Below are 21,384 nucleotides of genomic sequence, written 5' to 3'. Positions count from 1 at the left end.
CTGAGCCTGCTGCTTCCATGAGTTAATTTTCCTTAGTTCTATTCTTACTTCTTCTTGGGTAGACTCCTCTTCTTCTCTCATCATAGGCTGTTTCTGGGGCAGTACAGCTTCTGTGGGGTTTTCTTCATTCAGAAGCTGATGAAGGTGCTCCTTCCATCTGCCTTTGATGTCCTGTGGACTGGTGAGCAGGTTCCTGCTGGCATCCCTTATGAAGGGTGTCTGACTATCTTCTTTATCTTTCTGTCTTTGCCTTACAATCTGATATACAGTAGTTTCTTTGTGCCATCTAATGAGTGGACTTTCCAGAAGTTGGTAGAGCGCCTCTGATGCCTTATTCTTTGCTATTGCAACTCCTTTCTTAGCTTCTTTTTTAGCCAACCAGTATTCCTTCCTAGCCTGGTCGGTCTTTTCTAGCTCCCACTTTTTCCTGCATGCCTTCTTTCTCTTGATGACTTCTTGGACTTCTGCATTCCACCACCAGCTATCCTTATGTACCTTATTTCCATAAATGACTCAGCCACAGCTAATCTGAATCTCCTCACCTAATGAAAAATGGGTCATCTATATAACCAAGTTTTAGCTACAAGAAAACCTTTGATTTGAAAAAGTTTTTTGAAAATATTCCACATGACAGTGTCACTACTACATATGGTATGTTCAGATGTAATGGTTACAAATATTGCAGGTTCATCAATGAAGGGTCAAAATGTCTTTCTGAAATACAATAATACACAGTTTTGAGCAAGAAACAGGTTTAATTGTGAGTCTACTTTTGTAGTTTATTTGGCCACCTGTGAATCATGTGATTGTTTTTACATGGGAAAGACTAACAGAAAGTTATCACAAAGAATTTATGAACATAATTTGGCCATTAGGAGCAAACACACTACAGATGTGTTAGCCAAGCATTCATTAGTTTGTAAAGATTTTAAGAAATTTATGTTTTATGTTATGGATTATGTTAGACTGGTTCCCTCTGTTGGTGACATCAACATTATTCTAGTGCAAGCTGATAAGTTGCCAGGTCTTAATGACAGTACACTGGAATATTTGCGGATTGGTTCAAGAACATAAAGCTAGATGGCAGAAACATAGGATTTTTAACTTAGTGGGGGAAGTTCCTGTTTTTATATACAAAGTGAATACTAATATAAAATAAATTTTGGAAAAAGGTAAGGCGTTAGAACATGAAGGTACTACCAAATGTGACAGATGCAGTTACTGTGGATATATTATGGAGAAAAAAAGATTTTTTTAAACAATTACTGTGGTTTGGGAATTATTTTGAAAAAGGAAACTTTAATTCAAAAGGATTAGTGTATATAGGTGTATGCAACCAATGTCAGTCTTTTTATGTAGGGAAAACAGAGAGGAAACTGACTAAAAGTATATATGAACACTTGTATAACATGAAAAAAGTTAATCAGAACAATGTTTTATACAAACATTCACTAATTTGTGAAGGATTTAAGAAATTTGAATTTGGTATATTAGAGACTGTTCACCTAAATGCCAGGAGAGGTTTCTGGGAAAGTCGGCTAGAATACATGGAATTACATCTGGCTGATTAAAATGGATGCCACTGTTAAACTGGGGTTAAATGAGCATGTATCAATATAGCCTGTACTTAAAATGAAGGCTGTGAAGTTATAAACTGAAATAATGGTTCTAGCATGATTTCCTATTTAAATATTTCTAGAAGAATATTTTATTGTGTGGTATAGTTGCTTTTTATATTGAGATGTTTTACACATATATGTTTATAACATTTTTTTATGTTCTGCGTTGATTTTAAGCTTTATCTGCAAGCGTGTTCACTTTAAAACTTTTGATTAATCAATTATCACTTAATTGATTCAATTGCTTCTTGTGTTTATTGATGGGTATATAGAAACTGGTGAAATTGCTATGATCAAATGTTCTGAAGAAGTCCAGAGTATTGTGGATGAAAGCGTTCAACTGATATTACTTAATGATATTAAACTACATTTCTTACTAGATTCTGAAGCCTCTGATTTTGTGTATCCACTGGTATTTAGCCCAGGACTATGTCAACCTTGTTTTGGTTCCAGATGACAGAAATATAATAAAGAAAATATTAATGGAAAAGAAAAACAATATGAAAAGGAATTTAGTTTTGCATCTATGACTAAGAATGGCAGGTTAAATTTTAAGAAAGTAGGGGCTATGCTACATGAAAACTTAGCCAGTGAAGTATTGTAATAAGTGAAATGTTTGCTATTTATCAAAAGATTGATTAGAAATTATGTAATGAAGGAGCATACAGAAATAATTAGAAGCGGTATATACTCCTAATTCCTTTACAAACCATTTCTAGATTTAACTCAACAGAGGAAATTTAAACCAGTCTTCATGTAGTATAAACCTGAAATATATAGAGATACATTTTTTAAAAACGATAAAATGTTTAGAAACTCTGCAGTCTTACATTTGTGTTTAACCACAAGAGAAAAATGCATGCCTCAAACTGTTAGAATGTGAAAAATGCCACCCTTTTTAGGGCTGTTGGACCTTAATGGAACAAGTATACTAAATAAGATAAGGATTAAATATACAAACTTAGATAATGGGCAGTTCGATACCCTTTTGGACAGCAAACATTCTCCAGGTAGATATTAATGTATAGATACTACCTGGGAAAAAATCTATTCCTCTACTTCATAGCAGCACATGCAACTACTGAGAAGCACAGCTGAAAAAAAAACACAAATGTCTGCAAATGTTGTACCCACTAAATGAGGCTTTGCTGTTTAGCAAGCATATAATAAAAGAAAAAAGTGAATACAATAAAAAATGATGTGTAAGAAAGAAAGAAAGAGAGAGAGAGAAAGAAAAGTTCAGTGAGAAATTAAGCAAGCAAGAGTTTGAGAGAGAGAGAGAGAGAGAGAGAGAGAGAGGGGGATGGAGACTCAGTGCATACTTTTCAACTTCTTATATGAAGTACTCAGGATAAGGCAAACAAAGTAAAGAAAAAACATAAAATCGGGAGCACATTTTAATCTTAACACCTATTTTGCATTAGCAAACATTTTCTCATCAAAAAAGGTCTCTTGTCTTTCGGCTTTTCCCAGTTAGGGGTCGCCACAGTGGAACTCCGGTCCACTAATGATTGGCAGTTGAATTTTATGGTGTCGAGTTGCCAGCCCGACGTCCAACCTTCAACAAAGGCACACCCATTCAACGCATGTCTTTTGAATGCCCACACGACCGTGGAGAGGACATGCAGACTCCACACAGAAGGCACTCCCAACCCAAGCCAAGAATCGAACGGGAGAACCTCTTGCTGTGAGGCAACAATGTTACTGCTGCACCACCGCAGAAGTACCTCATCAAAGGTATGGAACTATAATGTCTGGCTTCAATGACTGGCAGCAATCTTCATCATCTTTACCAGAAAATCAAATAGTGGAAAGACAGGGAAAAATTAGGGACAGATGGCAAGCCAAGGCAGGATTCCAATATCCTGCACTGTATAAATGTTTTCACTTATTTGATCACAAAGTAAACTGTACTCAGTCAAGAAAACAGCTGTGATTGCTATACGTGTGAGTCTGTCTGTGTTTCTATAGATGTTACAGACTGCCTGCCTGAGCCTAGGCATCTGTGTGTGTGTGTGTGTGTGTGTGTGTGTGTGTGTGTGTGTGTGTGTGTGTGTGTGTGTGTGTGTGTGTGTGTGTGTGTGTGTGTGTGTGTGTGTGTGTGTGTGTGTGCGCACACGCACGCACGCATGAGAGTGCACATATGGGCATTAAATACTTACATGACTCATATTTTAGATTAAAACATTTCCTCCAATGAGACTTACATATGCTACAGCAAAGTTTGAAATATTAGGTGGAGGAGCAATTTTATACCAAGAGTCTAAAAAAGTATATACTAATAAAAATAAAAAAAACATTTAAAAGATAACCCATTATCTAAGTGCAATAATGCTCTACAGGGTGGATGTTAACAGAAAACAATAGACTGTGCAGGGGTAGAAAGGCCATCTGCCTGCAGCATGAGGCCTCAAAACACCCCTGTAAGGTTCTTTTCAGGCATTATTACTTATGTTCTGTACAACAGCTGTTTTTACAGTAAAACAACTAAGTTTTGCATTCTGCAAAATATAAAAAATAAAGAACTGATAGATGAAGAAAATATCTATAAGAAAGAGAAATTCTAAGGAAGGAAGTTGTTCTGTTCAATATTTTAAGATTAATACGGTATTGTTAATGGTATGTATTTATGAGGTCTATATTATAAGATCGATGGTTGAAAACATCGAACACCATATGGTACACACCATATTGTCGATGTCTTCAAACATCGAACTTATAAAAACAAAAAAAAAAAAAAAGAAAGAAAAAAGTACCCTAACAGGTTTAAGCAGGGGGGCAAGCCCCCAACCCCTCCCACCCACGTGGGAGACTGTGCCCCCACACCCCCTGCTACTTAAATATACCAACTCCATTGCAGTAAACGCAAAACTCCCCTTACGGAGATTTTTGTTTACACATTCGATGTGCGTTTTCGCTATTCTCATGTCAACAATATCAGCTTCAATATTGTCGGCTTCTGAGAATATAATACAGACCCGTATTTATGACTGTAACAAATGGTATGTTGAGGCATAAACTGCATGCCGAATGTAGTCTTCCCATTGTATTATGCTAGTGAGCAGCAGGCATGTTAACCACCTTTCTCTTCTGGCCCTGTATTTGGGGTTGTGATGTGTGAGATTACCTAGAGTGCCTCATAGGGGGGTGTCATATACCTGTTCTAAGCAGGTAGTTTAGCTTGCTCATTTGCTGTGGCCCAGCCATCAGTGCAGTGAGAGATGCAGGAAATAGTTGACATTGCCGTGACACTTTTGGTCATTGCTACCATGGTCTTCTTGGTCTGGATAGCAGATGGCCTCTACTGGCATGCCTCAGTCATTAGGCCACAAGAGAAGAGTGCGCCTTCTGCCATTGACTACATAAATCATCTCAACCACATGACAGGTCACATCGATATCCCTCCAGGCAAGTCAGTAGCCATCATACTACCCATACCCCAACCATTTTCCAGCCAGGTGTATCCCCATTTCATTGTACCACCACTCATCCCTTGTACATTTGCTCATTTACCTACATCACTATTTCTAAACCTGCTGTTTGTTTCTGTCCAGCCCATAACTCTCCCCACTGTGCATATACATCTCACCTGTTTGTACTAATTTGTGTTGCTTTGTGTGTACCTGCTGCTTATCCTTTCTTACCAGTCCTCCCTCATTTCCAAAACATCCTGGTGATTTCCAAGATGGCTGCACATTGAGTAACCACTTAATTCTGACTCTCCCAGTCTGAAAACAGAAACTTAGAAAAGAAGGTCAGTAAATCTAGATTTCTGGGTAAATTTCAGTATCTACCTAGTAAGTGCACTGCCTGGATGTCAGGGAAAAAGAAATATAAAGGACCTGGAGGAAAGGCAGCTACAAAGGGTGAGAAAGAAACACAGACTGGGAGAAATGCTGCAGTTGTTCAGCAACAAGCAGTGCAAGTTCCAGACATGACTTCCAGTAACACAGAGGAAAGTATAAAGCAGCTGCACACAGACCTGGTTAAAATAAAGGAAACAGTGATGGAGTGTATCAACACAAACAATAAAAAACTTGAAAAATGGAAGAAACTTTGAACAGATATTCCAATAAGGTGACAGAACTGCAAAACTCAGAGGATGAAATGAAGAAAAGGCTGGCTGAATATGAAACTGCACAAGATCAGATGTCTCAAAAAATGGTAGAATTAGAAGACAGAGCATTCAGGGAAAACCTGAGATTTTCTGCTATACCAGAGAAGTTGGAAGGAACAGACTGTATTAATTTTATGAAAGCACAGATAAGCAACTGGACAGGTATTCAACAACAGGAATTGTTAATTGAAAGGGCACATTGTGTATATGCTCTAAATCTGGTTACTAGAAAACAACCAAGACCTTTAATATTAATAATGCAGTCTTATCGACAGAAAGAGTTGATTCTGATTTCCCAAACATCTTGTACATCATCTCCTTTCTCTTTATATATATATATATATATATATATATATATATATATATACTGTATATATTATATTTATCTATCTATATATATTTATATATATATAGAAGATGGAGTACATGCACCATGTCATATTCACTTGCTTGTTCTTTATGTTTCCCTTGTATTTGCGTACTTCATGTTCCTATATTTCCTTATTTTCTTGCGTTTCCTTAACATTTACAGAACTAGTAAGTAACTAGATGAAAGGACACCAGCCTGCAGATGTTTACACCATGCTGTCAGCTATTACTTTGTGATGCTTGAGACAGCCCACTCCAGTATCTGCAAGTTAATCACAAAAAATTTGCAAAAAGAGAGACATGGCTGCTTCCTTGATTTACAACCCACTTTCTACTCTACTTCACCCTGGTTGGATTGCAGGATTGCAGATTTTTAGTGTTGCTCCAGTTTCCACATCAGTGCGTAGCTACTATCTCAGATTTACAGTTTGTCATCATTTTGATATTAATGTGTACTTTTGACTGCAGTGGATCACTACTGTATGGTTTTGTTCAAGAGCACTGCAAATTTCAAATGAATCCCGGCGAGTTTGTACTCATTTATTGTTTTTACATGCTCTTATTATATGTAAGATAACATATGAATTTATTTTCTTTCTATATATAGTATACATTTTGCAGTAATGACATACCCATTCAGTTCTAATTATTACAGAGAGCACATGACATAAAAGTAACACATGTAGACTGTACCATTCCACAAGGTATAGGGTGGCGAGTCAGTTCCATGAAGTCACTGTAGTCTTCCTTCTTGATGTCACATGGGTCTTTATTAACAAATACATTTTGAAATGCTTCCCAAACATTTGTGCAATTCACATAACTGGAAAACAAACATAAATGTGTATATGTATTACAATGATTTATGGGTGAATATGTATTTAAATATACAGCTGATTCATATACAAATACGTGCATTATTTTTAACTGCCGTTCTCAGAAAAAAGCATCACATTCTTAGGTTTGCCTAATTCATTGCTTTGAAAGTTTATACCATCTTATTATAACTTCCTTTCAGCATTACAACACATACTTAAAAATAAGTCTAGATTTGATAAACTCTGCTTTATTACCAAAGATAACTGCATAAATTGTAAAGTAATGAAGTGTGTGGGTCTTTCACAAACACATAAAGATGTTACACATAACTTAATAAAGAAAAGTAAAAAATGTTTGTGTTTATGATAAAAAAGTTGATGTACAATGAAAAGTGCGTCACAGCTAAAACAGAAACAAAAAGATTCCCTTGCATTTGCCAATAGAAATAATCCTTAGTATAAAGGCATGTTTAAGCAATAAACCATGATTGTGCATGGGTAAATCAGGATTTAAACAAAGTTGCTGTGGTTCGATCACAAGGGAGAAGCCCAACTGATTAAACAAAGTCAATTGTGGGTAAATCCTGATATACTCACAAATAGGAGTGGATTATTACTATTATACAATTATATTTAAAAAAAAATGCCTACCTTTCTTAAATAATACATTTGTATAATTGCACTTCTGTCTTCTTCCATATTGTCTTCGCTATACTGATGTATAAACGTCAGCCACAATGCATTATAGAAAAATGATGAAGTTTATATCACATGTGATCACCCATTACCAACAGTTAAAAAATTAGATGTCAGAAAACCAGATATAGTAGTCTATGAAAAGAAGACAAAAGTAGCATTGATCATTGAATTTGCTACACCCAGTGACTACAGTGTCTTACTTACAGAGAGATACAAAGTCATAAAATACCAGGATTTGCAGGCAGAAACGAGGGGAGTGTGGAAGAAGGTTACCCAGACAGTTCCAGCAGAAGTAGTAGGAGTAACGTGTCTTATAAAAATGAATTTACAGTTGTACTTAGAAGTTACTGATACATGTAACTCCATATGAACTGCAGAAGGAGTCAATACTGGTCACATTGTGGTTACTGCAAAGAGCACTTCTGCCTAACATAAAGATTGAAACAATGCAAATGTCACAAACTTTAATCATACTTTGACTTGTGAATGGGGTCTATTCTCATTATGGTATTAGAAGCCCAAATGACTTGGAGAAATTTCAAAAATGATGTATCGCACATGCATGTGGGAGTACAGTAAGGGAAAGACAAGGGAGAAATCAATGCCATCATGGAAATATTGAAAAGAGAACACTATAAATCAATTAAGACAGGAAGTGTCACTGTTAGAAGTGTACAGAAGAGGGAACAAATCAACAAAAATACTCCGAAAGATGGATGTGATAAAAGCAACATGCAGTATGAGAACAGATCAGGATCTATTGTGCACTATTGCAAATAATAAATTAAAGATATCAGCACAGATAGAAAAACTTAAAAGATATGCAGATAAATGTGAAGGAAAACTACAAAAAAAGCAATTTATTGATGACTCAAAAAAGTTTTGTAGAGAGTTGAGAAACAAGGCAAAAGGAATAGAAATGCCACTAAAAGAGAAGAAATAAACTCATTTTGGAGAAGTATCTATGAAGACCTTGTGGAACATAACAAAGATGCCGAATGGAAAGAAGTAGTAAAAGAAACAGTAAGAAGATATGAAACGAAATGGAGTAACAGCCAAAGAAATTGAAACAAAATTAAGAAAATCTCCTAACTGGAAAACTCCAGGCCCAGATGCAATACCTAACATCTGGCTAAAAGTGTTAACATCTTTATATGAAGATTTAGCCCTGAGTAAGAACTATTTATATGTACATCCCAACCAGACACCAACCTGGTTAACAATAGGAAAAACAAGTGTTCTTTAAGAGTGAACCTGCAAGCCATCCTAAAAACTATAGACCAATGATGAATAAACTATATACTGGAATTGATGCTTACAGAGTTCATAGTAATTTAGAAGAAAACTCAATCATGGGATTAGAACAGAGGGAAAACAAAAGAAAGTCATATGAAATACAGGATCATTTGTTGCTAAATAAAGTCATAATGGACAATTGTAAAAAGGGGAAAAATCTAAGTAAGGCATGGGTGAAGAGAGTTCCAAGGTAATTCCAAGGTGAACAACAACACCAGCACTTGTAAAGTATGGCAATGGGTAACTTACTGGGTGAGAATGGACCCAGAATTCTAAGACCTACAGTTATACACACTTAGACACACAAATATACTCACCCTGTGTTGGTGTATCAAAGGGAGAGAATCTTAATGCAAGGTAAAATAAAATCATTGCAAATGAGGTTTGGTAACAAACCAATTTGTCCAGGGACATCTTCAAGAGGAGGTTAGATAATATTAGTGTGAGTTAAGATGGTGGGGGGGGGGGTGAAAGGGTTAAATGGGAAGAGGGATTATTGGGTGGAAGTGAGGTAAATGGGGAGGGGCTTAACGGTTTAGGCTTGTGTAGTTGGGGAAGGCATCACATTTTGGCGTGAACTTGCTACTTGCAAGTAGTATGTCCAAGACGACCAGTAGGTATGGTGGAACACATAGGTCTTATTAGGAGTATTGTTAAGGAGTTGGAGGAGCCAGATCACAGTATTCTGTAATTTGAGTGGGCTTGGTATAACTTTGAGTGTGAGAGCATTAGTTGCTATTTTTTTCATCCGCATGGAGTGGAAGGTAGTTGGGGTAGATCATGGTTTTGATTTTGTTGGTGGCATTGGTTTGTGGGTTAACTTAATGGTGGCCAGCCATTTGGAGTCTGGGTGTTGGAGTGTAGACTTTCAAGGGTGAGTGGTAATGTTCTGGGCTGGCAGATTGTCTCCTGGAAATTTATTTTATACACTTTACTTTCTCTGTTAAGATTTTATTATTATTAAGTCTGTGCAGTTCCGTGTCAATTGGCTGTTGTTTTTGTTCATTTCTGTTATTATGCTTTGTTGTTGATGGCGGGGGAGCAATGCTCAGGGCTTTGATGGTGCAGATCAGTGGTGACCGTCATGTGAGAGGGGTTGTGTTGTTCATTATTGTGCTGGATCTGTAACAATAACTGTAATGTGCTGTGTGTGTCTTGCTGTGGGGGAGACTGCCGAGGAGAATTTGGTGGAATGGCCAGTTGATGAGTGCTTTAATTCAGGAGTTTTCATGCTAACTGTTCGTTGGTGGGGTGCGGGCCTTGAATATATTCATGGGGCTAGGTCTGTAGCCCTGTAGGGATGGTGGTGTCTGTTCATGGGCTTAGCTGCAGCCGTTGGCAACATTCTTTGCTGCACATGCCCAGTAGCAAGCTGAGCTTTTAGCAGTTAATGGTGGTAGTCTGTAACGGCGGGCAGAATGGTTGAGTTGGTCTGCAGAACAGTGGCAATAGGTTTAGGTTGCTAGTTTCTAGTTTTCTGTTCTTGCCCTGTCAGATGGAGTGGTGTTTTCCCATTGTATGGTGCTTTGTTGTGGCACTAATAGGTTGGAGGTTTCTTGCAGAGCAGTTGGAATGTTTTGCAGGCTTTGGTTGTACATTTATGGAGTTTGAGGGTGTTTTGCATTATTTTCAGGAGAAAGGATTGTGGCCTGGGTGTGCGTACCTTCTGGGGGGGTGCCTTGTTTCATGTGTATAATTGGTGGCTAGTAAATTAGATGAGACTCATACTCAGATATATATATATATATATATATATATATATATATATTTTTTTTTTTTTAGCGAGTTGTGGCTTGGCTGTCTACTGCCTGCATACGCAGAGGACTGGAATTAAGAAGGCACAATGAGGTTTTACTCTAGGGAGTGGGAAAGTTAATTTTATTTATTTAACATTTGTTTACCAGGAAAGTCCGACTTGAAGCGAGACAGTTTTCAGAGGAGATCCAGGGATGAATGCTCCAGATGCATGTCTTTGTAATGGCGAGCTTCGCCTGAGTTCCTTCTTCCTCTATCCCCCCTTTTATTAAACATTATTTATGCTTCCATACATGAAGTTTGCCAGTCTTTATTGTTGAATTAGATAGCTGTTAGTTGTGCACCTGCCTCTGTTAGGGTGCTTTCAAAGTTTTTGGTACCGTGGGTTTAGTTTTTAAAGGGTGATCACACACTTGATTTATGTTTAAAATGTGGGATATGGTGCCTGGTGCCCTGCCCTGTATAGGCATTGGTTTGACGGGATAATAACAGGAAGGACACAAAAGTGTACTATCAGAACTCTATATTTTGGTGGGCTATGGGGCACTTCGAGCGATGTTCATTCGTTGGGCATGTGCAATGTGGCAGTAACCCCAAGGGGAGTAGTGGGGTGGTTAAAGTATAGTTGGTCTGCTCTGTATATTATGCTGAATTTCCTGCGTGCAGTCGCTAAACAACGATACATATTTTGTTGTGCCTTCAAGTTTTGATCTCTGGTAGATCACTGGAATGCTTTCAGGAGGGCAGTTACTAAATCATGATTTACACTTGTCTTAAGACTTCATATCCTTCAGTAGTTTGAATGCTAGAACAAATCAATTCTACCAACTTGCTAAGTTTTCAGAGCAATATTCGAAATCTGTATTGGATTCAGTCGTTTCAGTGGCATTAATATTGCTAGCCAATACAAAGTCTTTCGGCTCTCAGGCAGTTATCGGGTGAACTTTGCTGGTCTAGGTGTTAAAGTTTTGTTTTAATACTTCACATTTCTGGTTAATGTAATTTTAATGCTGGCTTACATAATTTGACTATTGTGTTGTAAGTCACTGATCTTAAGGTTTGTGGGTTTTTGCATTTATAAACTGGCTGGTTAGGTGCAACCACTGTGGGTCAATATCCAGCAGCCTGATTTAAAGAAAACAATTCTTTTAAATTCTGTGGCAAATCAGGGAGGAGTTAATTCACAAAGTGATGACAGTCACTTTAGTTTGAAATGGCTCACAAGAGTAGGTGTCTGGCTTACAGCCACAATGTGCAGGGTTGATGCTTACAAGGGATAATTGACTAATTTTTGAATGGTTCACAGGGGTGAGGGCGATTAACCCCAAGACCCCCTTAAATATAAGCAATGTTGCAGGCACAGGTTCCTTCGATGTGACTTTATTTGTGGCTCCTTTTCTGGGCGTTGGTGTTGCGTAGACACCTGCTTGCTCTTTCTTTTTGTTGTCATCCTTCACTGGGTTGAGTATTGAGACTACTATATATAGTGTTATGTTTGTGTTTCAGATGTCAGATCATGGGGAGAAATGCAGGTTAACATCAGTCAGGTTATTCTGATGTGTGTTTATTGAAGGGGACTGGGACAAAAAACTTTTACTGTTGCCTACATCTTCTACAGAATGCTGATTTCTCCACCATTTTAGGATAAGTGAATCATATACTGATCTGATCATTTTTGAAACCCTACACTCTCTAGTATTTTCAGAATCCATGTCCAAATCCTGCACAATTATCTGTTTAGATTTAAGTTTCGAATAAATTTCTTCAAGAAAGTTGTACCACATAGCGACTAATGGAAAGAGGAACCATAATACATACTGGAAGGTCATTCTAAACTTGATTTTGCTTTTAATTTAGAAATGACTAGTTAGGAACATTTTCCTTATGCTGACTGAAACCATTGTAAAAATATTTTTTTTATGGAATTGCTAAGCCTGACACTAATGTATTGTTGAATGGCTCTCAAAATGCCCTCTTAAAAACATCTGTGGAAAACATAATGATGTAGATATAGATTCTGTGTGTGCTTGTTCGTGTAAGTGCCAGGGAGCATTATGTCTTCAGAAATATAAGTGAAGTCATTCATTGATATTACAATTGCTACTAATAGATATTCAAAGAAATTCTTCATCAAGGGGTCCTCTTTTCTTTCAGACATGTCATATATCACATCAGTTGACAGATGTGTTTCTTCTAGGCCATCTAGATTACCTTTCAGCACTGCATTTTTTCTGTTATCTGCATTAGCTTTTTTAACAGTTACTGACCGAGATGGAATATTAGTAACTGCTTCAGGCTCTTTACTTGAATATATTTGACATACTATTTATTATGTCTCCCAGAATTGAGCTCATCCTCTTCCTGGCTGTGTTTACTTCACAGAAGGTACTCCTAATTCCTAAAGTATCATTAACATACAGCTGTGACTATAGTAAATGGCAACCATCTTGCTTTCTTCATCTTTTAGAACAGAAAACACACACAAACTAGCAAAAAAGTGGAAGGCATGAAATAGATGGTCAGAACTTCCTTATTAGCTACACTATCGGTACAGGTGTGTTTACTCTCTATAAATAAAATAATTAATTGCTTATATTCAGCTGGGATCTCATCATCCACCCCCCCCAAAAAAACAGGTTCAGTCCAGAACCAGAAATTATTTCCTAATGCATTAACAACCAGTTTCCACTTGTAAGATATTTTGTTTTCAAAAAGTGAAAAGCATTAGACCAGAAAAAAGGGGTCAAACAATCTCTGTTGCTTCTACTATTAGAGAAGGTATGCATTTTGTGTGTGTGTGCGTGTGTGTGTGTGTCTGTGTGTGTGTGTGTGTGTGTGTGTGTGTGTGTGTGTGTGTGTGTGTGTGTGAGAGAGAGAGATATCAAAATCCAGTGAGGTAGCTGCATATCTTACAGTGAAAATGTTTTTGTTTTAATTTAATAACTTGTTTTTTTTTTTACCCAGGCAGTGAATTTTTTATTGTCTTTGAGTGCTGGAGGTTTGGTGTTGTTTGACATCTTTTTAATGGACTGCATTTGGTCAGTTATACAGATAGTCAACAAGTGTGTGTGATTGACAATCCTTGGGTAGGGGAATATTCCCTTTCCCTGGAGACTGTGCAGTCTCAGAGTTAGTATATATAATTAGTAGGGGGGTGGGGTGGGGGTGCAAAAACAATGTTTCAAGGTTGCAAGAGACAAGGCTCTTCTTCTGCACATATTTACTAGGTACATACTTCTTGACTGTCCAGATTTTTTTTGCAGAATGTCCAGATTTTTGCCTCATATTTTTGGTCTGTTCTGCAAAAAAAGTATATATGGTTGTCTGGCAAATAACTAAGGATTTAAGCCACTAGTAAATGACAGACATTTGAGTTTCAGGCGTCATATGTTTTCAGAAAATGCATGTTAACCCAAAACCTGTTATGATAGCAACTTTCTAAGTTTATAAGAGCAATATTTAGAATCTGTTACAATTTTAGGCCTTTGTCCCCCATTATTCTAGGCTTAATTCAGATTTCTTACACTAAGATGTTGAGAGGTATGACTAGGTAGTCATTGTTTTGGTTTTCGCATACCTTCAGGATGTCAATGTACATGTTAGTCGACCATCTGAAGGCTTAAATATATATATATATATATATATATATATATATATATATATATATATATATATAAAATATATGTCTAGATAGATACCGATGGATATATCCACAAAAAATGAACAGCTTGAAATAATTAAAGCACGACAAACAGTGAAGAGACACTTGAAAAAACAAAATAATGAACCTCCAGTGTAAGGAAATATACATAATCACAAATCTTGAAAATAAACTGGTTTCCAGAGGGCTTATAATTAACAAAATTCCCATATTGAGCAATGTGGATCCTGGTCTCAACAACGAATGTATAATGTACTAGGAGAAATAGGATTGAAACTAACTGAAACGTTCTGGAGAGCAACAAAAGTCAGCAAGCCATACTCGGGCATCAATTATGGTACTGGAAATTAAAATTATACATTCATTTCAAAATGTTTTCACATCAGAAACATTGAAAATCATGAATGAGAGAGTGGCAAAATGAGCAGAACATCGAAAACAGTAAAGGTAGTAAACTGCAAAGAGACAACAATGACTACTGACATAAGAAAGTAACTTGAAATTAACAGGCAATAACTTCTGCCTTTCTATCAGCCCTGACACCCGATACGATGCAGATTTTGGAGACTCAAAAAATATGCTTGATAGGAGTCACAATGACACAAACTACCAACCTTATCTGAGATACTTTTACTCAGACACAAATAAACTTAGTGCAAGACCTTTACAATACACAGCAGGATTTTTCACTGGTCAGTAGATTATCCCCATCAGACAAAATTCCATGGAATCAACTAATGAGGAGAACATCACAAAGAATCTTTCAGCAGCAAATACCCAATCAGCAGAACAAGAAAAATGCTTACAGAAGAACCTCCCTGCCCCAAGGATAAAATGTCAACCAGACAGGGCAACAAAGGATTTCTGGCATACAAACATTAAAGGACAGTACTCACCAGCCAGGAACAAACCAGAAGAACTTGGACCATACCTCCACAAACATGCACAAGAACAAAATCTGGAACCATTCCAGAACACCATTAGCAAATGCAGAGACCACAGTACTAGAAAAAAAAAAAGCTTACGCATATTCCACATAACAGAAGCAAGTTTGTCACTACAGTCATTGACATGAAGCTGTTTTATAGAAAAACGGACTATTAAAATATTTTTCATAAGAGAGAAAAACATATATCTGATAAAAAGCAATGATCAAGGAACAGAACAACAAGCAATGAACAATGAGAACAAATAGAAGAAACTTAGCACCTTCTGCCTCAAACTTCTCCCTCCTATCTTGGTATCTGAAGAAAAATGTGAGTATGATATACGCAGGATTCTAGCTAAACGTTGCAAGAGAAAATTTTATAATCTCACATAAGAAAAACGATCAGCTCTAAAATGACTCAGTGTAGACAAGACAAGAAGGATTGTGAAAGCAGACAAGAGGGTGGGTGGGTGGCATCTTCATCACAGATGCCAAGAGATATACAATCAAAAACTTGAAAAGATGATACGGAATCAGAATTTCTAGAAGAAAGTGGATATTGAACAAGTAACAAAATCTTACAATCTTTCATTGACTTCAAACTAGATAAGCTTAAGTCAGAGGGACTTCTAGATAATAATTTGTTCAGCTTTCTGACAGTGCCCCACCATAGGATACCATCATTTTTTGGCATCCGAAAACCTTGCAAAAATGTGGTTAACCTTCTAAGAGGTGGATCTTGGTCAAATGGTCCCTAGGCAGAGTAATGGAACAGGACCCCTCCCTCACCCTGCAGCCGGACCCCTGACCCTCAACAATCACTCTAGTGTCCCATTACTTGGCCATCTCTCCACAGTTACTGTAAACACTGTTCAAACCTGTTAGTGTGCAGACTATTTTCATCTTTACTTCTACAATGATTGCATATATTTGGATTTAATTTAAATCTCTTATTTCAAACACTGATAGACATTTTCTAAACAAACCACTGCAGTCTCACAATGAAAACAGACTTAGCATGAACAACAGTAAGCATCTCTGCCCTTGAAACTCACATGCGTTGAAACTGTATTGAAATCTACATTTGTAGGAAATGCATCTGGCCAACAGTAGCTTAACTGTACCTTTGGGCTGTTTTCTAATCATGTGCCACCTGCATACATTTTTAGGACCATAAAAGCAAATAAGAGTCTCCAGGGAATAGATGAGCATCCTTGAGCCAAGAAATCAAAGTATAATCCAAGCAAATAGAAGAAATGAGTGTGAACACACAGCTGAGGTATATAAAAACATTAATTTTATTAAGAGATGAGCACTTTCACACCAATCAGGGTGCTTCTTTAGGTCAATAAAAACTACTAAAAGCTAATACATTTTATACAAGCATAGAGTGCAACACATCCATTCAAAACATAGGTTAAACCATCACATGACATTAGATAAAATAAATCAGTGTAAAATGGAATACCCAATCAAATCATACAATCAGTGTCTTACTATGCATCCTTTCATTCATCTAAAGATGGGGCATGAGTGGAGGTGCAGTTTCAATGGTACTGTTTCACTGAGCATGTTGCCTCTATCCACTTGAAACATTAAAATACATTTTAATTCATTTGCTTCTGTTCTGATGAAGTTATTAACAGTGTTGCACTCTATGAGAATAAACTACTAATTCAGAAGCATAAGAAGCTAAGCAGAGGGATTTCTGATTTCTGCTCTAGAAATGTTTTTTCATGGCCAAGAGCAGCTTTAGCTGATAATAAGATAGTGGTTCAGCAGGCTATTAAGGATGTAGTTCCCTCAGACAGCAGCCCTGTTAGTGATCCTGGCATGGACACTAACAACCATAGTGTCAGTGCTGCTTCCACTGGCCTGGCAGGTGCCACTGGGAAAGATGTTTTGTCTTTGGGAGAAGATATAAACAGAAAAAAACTGCTACTATCATGGATATGAATCCACAGCCATTTTGTCCCAGTGTACTATTGCCCATCAGGAATATCTCCATTCTGAGACATTCTCAGTCGAGGAAGAAAGCAGCAGAAATCCATGATGGGGAAATCAAAGGGGACTACCATCAAATGCATGTGGAATCTTCTAAAACATCTTTATTTTGGAATATTTAATCAGTACAATTAATGACTGAACAATTATCTTTGCTAGAGAAAGGACTTTCTTTCATTCCTGCAAGGCTGCTGCTTATTGTGATGTTGTACTACATTTGAAATCTTTTACAAGGAATGTTATGTTGAAAACTATGTTTTCTACTAATACAGGGAAGAGTGAATTTAAGAAACCTAGTACTTTTGTAATTTCACTACATCCACTATTAGAAGCCTTCTCTAAGGTTTGTGAGTCTGAATTATTACAAGCCTTGGACAATTCTAGACAGAAGCAATAGTTTAGGAAATTTCATAACCTTACTCTGGGGGAATGTAAGGATATTACATAGTTACAAGATATGGATCGCTTGGTTATATACCCTGCTGATAAGGGGCGCTATTCAACTCATGGATACAGAATGTTATCTTCAGAGCATGTTTCTACTGCTATATGATGAGTCTGCATATTCTGTTCTACAGAAAAAAAGAAGTTGATGCCATTAAATCTAGGTTTCACAATGATTTGTATGATTATTTTTTTCAGCAGATGTACCACTAAGGAGCTGTATGACTCTTTGGTTGTTGAGCATCTACTTATGCCTGTGCTGTATGGTCTTCACAAACTATACAAACATCCACTTTAGCCAGCAATGAGGCTGATAGTCTCAGGAAGAGGTTGGCTCACTGAGACCTTGTCTATTTTTGTATAAAAGGTGCTTAGACCTGTACTGCATAAAGTACAGACAGTACTCCAGGATACAAAACAAATTTTTTCAAAGTCTGTATGAATCTACTAGTAGTGTATTGGCATGTGATGAAATTTTGGTGGTAACTTTAGAAGTTCGGTCTTTGTTCACAGTTATACCCAATGATACAGCAGTTGAGTATACCAGGTTGTTTTTGTTAAACTACAATGATTATGGGGCAGGGAAAATTAAACTGATTTGTCTATTTATTGAGCTTGTTTTAACCTATGATGTCTTTATATTTGCTGATAAATATTATTTGCGGAAATTGGGTGTTGCCATTTGCACTTATTGTGCTAATACTTATGCCAATGCAGTTTTAGTGTACTGGGAAACACTCAAGTGTTAGACAGCAGCTGTTTTTTGAAACACATCAAGTAATACAGACAATTTGTAGATGATCTGTTTTTTTATGGATAGGGACCGGCTCAGAGTTACATGACTTTGTTTCTTTTTTGACTGCATCAACAGCCTTCCTTTCTTTTACTATAAATTTCTCCAACACCACTATAGTGTTCCTAGATATGCATATTTGTAGGACCACTACTGGTGGTTTTACTTTGAATTTGTTTAGGAAATCCTGTAGGAAAAATAATATTATAAATAGGAACAGAATGCACACTAGACAGACCTTTTGCAACATAATGAAAGACAAGGTATGAGAATGTCCAGGTTAAACTGTGAGGACATGATTTTCAAGGAAAATATGTCTAGACCTAGGTCAGAGCTATGTGATAGAGGTTATACTAGTCATGAAGTGAACATGTGTTTGGATTCTGATAATTATGATAGGCTAGGCCAAGCTAAGCCATTTTTTTACGAATGCACTCCATCACCACAGCATGAGACATCTCACGCTAAGTCCCTCAGACTAGGAATTTCCTTTGCTTTACTCCTGTAATATTAAAACTGCATGCAATATGTTTAGAAGGAGTTGGCCCATCTTGTTAGCTGATGACAACCTTAGGGAAGTAGTAGGCACAAAACCTAAGTTTTGTTTTAAGAACAGGAAATCTCTAAAGTGGTTGTTATGATCTGGTAACACTGTATCTTCTTTTAGACAGATTTCACAGTGCAGTGGGACACATCCCTGCAGGGCATGCAGCGCTTGTGCATATATATATATATATATATATATATATATATATATATAGCAACAGAGATTTCGTTGTACATCCCTCTACTGATAGAATGTTTATTTTTTTTTTTTGCTATTCTGACTGGTCCAGTAGGAACTTGGTTTATGTGGCTAAATGTGGAGCATGTTCTTACTTTTATGTAGGGAAGATGAACCGTTCCATAAAAGAACCTGTTCAGGAACATGTTTATGACATTCAAATTCATAATGAAAGGAATGCTTTAGCTAAGCATGTAATTTTGGAAGGATCTGAACACTCTTGTATTTTTAGGTTTGTAGCTGTGTGATATGAATATAAGATTAGGTGATTTGATTAACAAAACAGAAGCAAATTAATTAAAGTGGATTTTAATGTCTTAAGCAGATAAGGGCTATGGGCTCAATGAAACAGTACCATTGAAACCGCACCTCCAGTCACACCCCTTCTTTATGAATTAAAGGATACATAGTATTTAATACAATGGCAGTCATGTGATACTAATTGTATGATTTGATTGGGTATTCCATTTTACACAGATTTATTTTATCTAATGTCATCTGATGTTTAACCTATGTTTTAAATGGATGTTTTGCTCTCTATGTTTGTATAAAATGTATTAGCTTTTAGTAGTTTTTATTGTTCTGAAAAAGTGCCATGGTCGGCATGAAAGCACTCATCTCTTAATAAAATTATCATTTTTATATACCTCAGTTGTTTGCTTACCCTCATTTCTTCTGTTTACTTGGATTATTTTTAGGACCTTACATAAATGCATGATTGTTTAATTTACCTTTCTGATTGTATTAAATTATATTCCTTGTTTAATACAGCACTAGTTGTTAAAATGTGTTTTAAATTTGTAATTTTTAACATTTTTCCAAGAAGCAGTGAAACTCAACTTATGAACCAATAATGACAAAACTACCCATTTCAGAACATTTCAACCATAAAGGACACTCAGGTTACTGTCATTATAATCTACCAACAACACACAACACAGCTCTGCTGCCATGAGGATAATACACAGCTCTGTTCACCTTTACAAATAATATATCTACTCACATATGCTTGGCTGCTCTTGCTCCTTTGGCTATGCAAATTAAACTGCTATGCTGGAACTTTGGCTTGGCTACACAAACTCTCACTGTGATGCATCTTACAAAATCTCACCCTGACTCCTCCAGTCTTGGCTTGCCTACAAAATAAAATGGTCTGCTGGGCAGGTAATAATACTTTGCTTCCTTGATCTATTTAACTTGGCTGCTCTGTGCAGGTAATACAATACTTAAAATGTCTCATAGTTTCTAACAAGGCTTGATTGCACAAGCTTTACTATGTATGAGTTTGTCTACTGCAAGGTCCTAATTCTAGTGGTTTTTACTTGACTATGGGAAAGGGTTATTTTTTTATTTACATATTTGCATACAGAAAAGGTTTACTTTTTTAATTACAGGAACCAGGGCCCCCTCAGGCATCCAGGGCCCCTCCCAGCCAAAATGGGCTCTTGGCAACTGCCTAGATTGCCTAGTGCTGGATTTGGCTTTGATGCCCTTCTTATTGCCCAGTGGTAGCAGGAGGTAGTTCAACCACTGGGCCTTCATCCATTAATATGGAATTAAGATTAAAGAGATTGTTAGAAGTGTTCCACCTTCATTTTGGATTCACTCAATTTCTTGAAAAAAAAAATCAAAGAAATAAAAATGCAACCAAAGACAATACTAGTCATGATTATGTGGAAGCCCAATAATCTGTTCTTCCCCATAAGTATTATATTGATGCTATGAAAGAGTACAAGGGCTTAATGACCAACATGAAACATAGAGAAGTTAAAACTATTGGAAATATGTTGGGCATCGTACTCACCAACAACTGCTTTCACTTCAATCAGAAATGGTACAAACAAACAAGGGGTATAGCTATGGGACCTGCTATTGCCCCCAGCCTAGCAAATGTTGCCTTGGCCAAATGGGAAGAGAATACTTTCTTTTCTTCAGAATTCTATCAATACATGGATTGATATTATAGTTTTATTGATAATATCTTTTTCACATGGAAGTGCTCCCTGGGCAAGCTGCACAGATTCTTCTCTTCTTCTACATCGAAAACACCACAGACTTTTTACACTTCACCACTCATATATGATAAGGTGGAATTCC

At 36.8% G+C, this 21,384-nt stretch overlaps 1 protein-coding gene across 2 annotated transcripts in view; it reads right to left on the bottom strand.

Annotated features, from left to right (window-relative positions):
• The window catches only part of LOC122794069 (ADP-ribosyl cyclase/cyclic ADP-ribose hydrolase 2-like), a 459,871-nt gene that overhangs the window by 330,864 nt on the left and 107,623 nt on the right, over window positions 1–21,384 (bottom strand). For both annotated transcript variants that reach the window (XM_044062206.1, XM_044062205.1), the window contains exon 2: window positions 6,799–6,928. In XM_044062206.1, the coding sequence (XP_043918141.1) occupies window positions 6,799–6,928 (130 nt within the window). The remainder of the gene's footprint in view (window positions 1–6,798; window positions 6,929–21,384) is intronic.

Source organism: Protopterus annectens, chromosome 2.part1 (assembly GCF_019279795.1).
Source record: "Protopterus annectens isolate FY-2018-M chromosome 2.part1, PAN1.0, whole genome shotgun sequence".
Taxonomy (NCBI): Eukaryota; Metazoa; Chordata; order Ceratodontiformes; family Protopteridae; genus Protopterus; species Protopterus annectens.
Note: the sequence above shows the minus strand (reverse complement) of the source record. Positions and strands in the feature narration are given on the sequence as shown.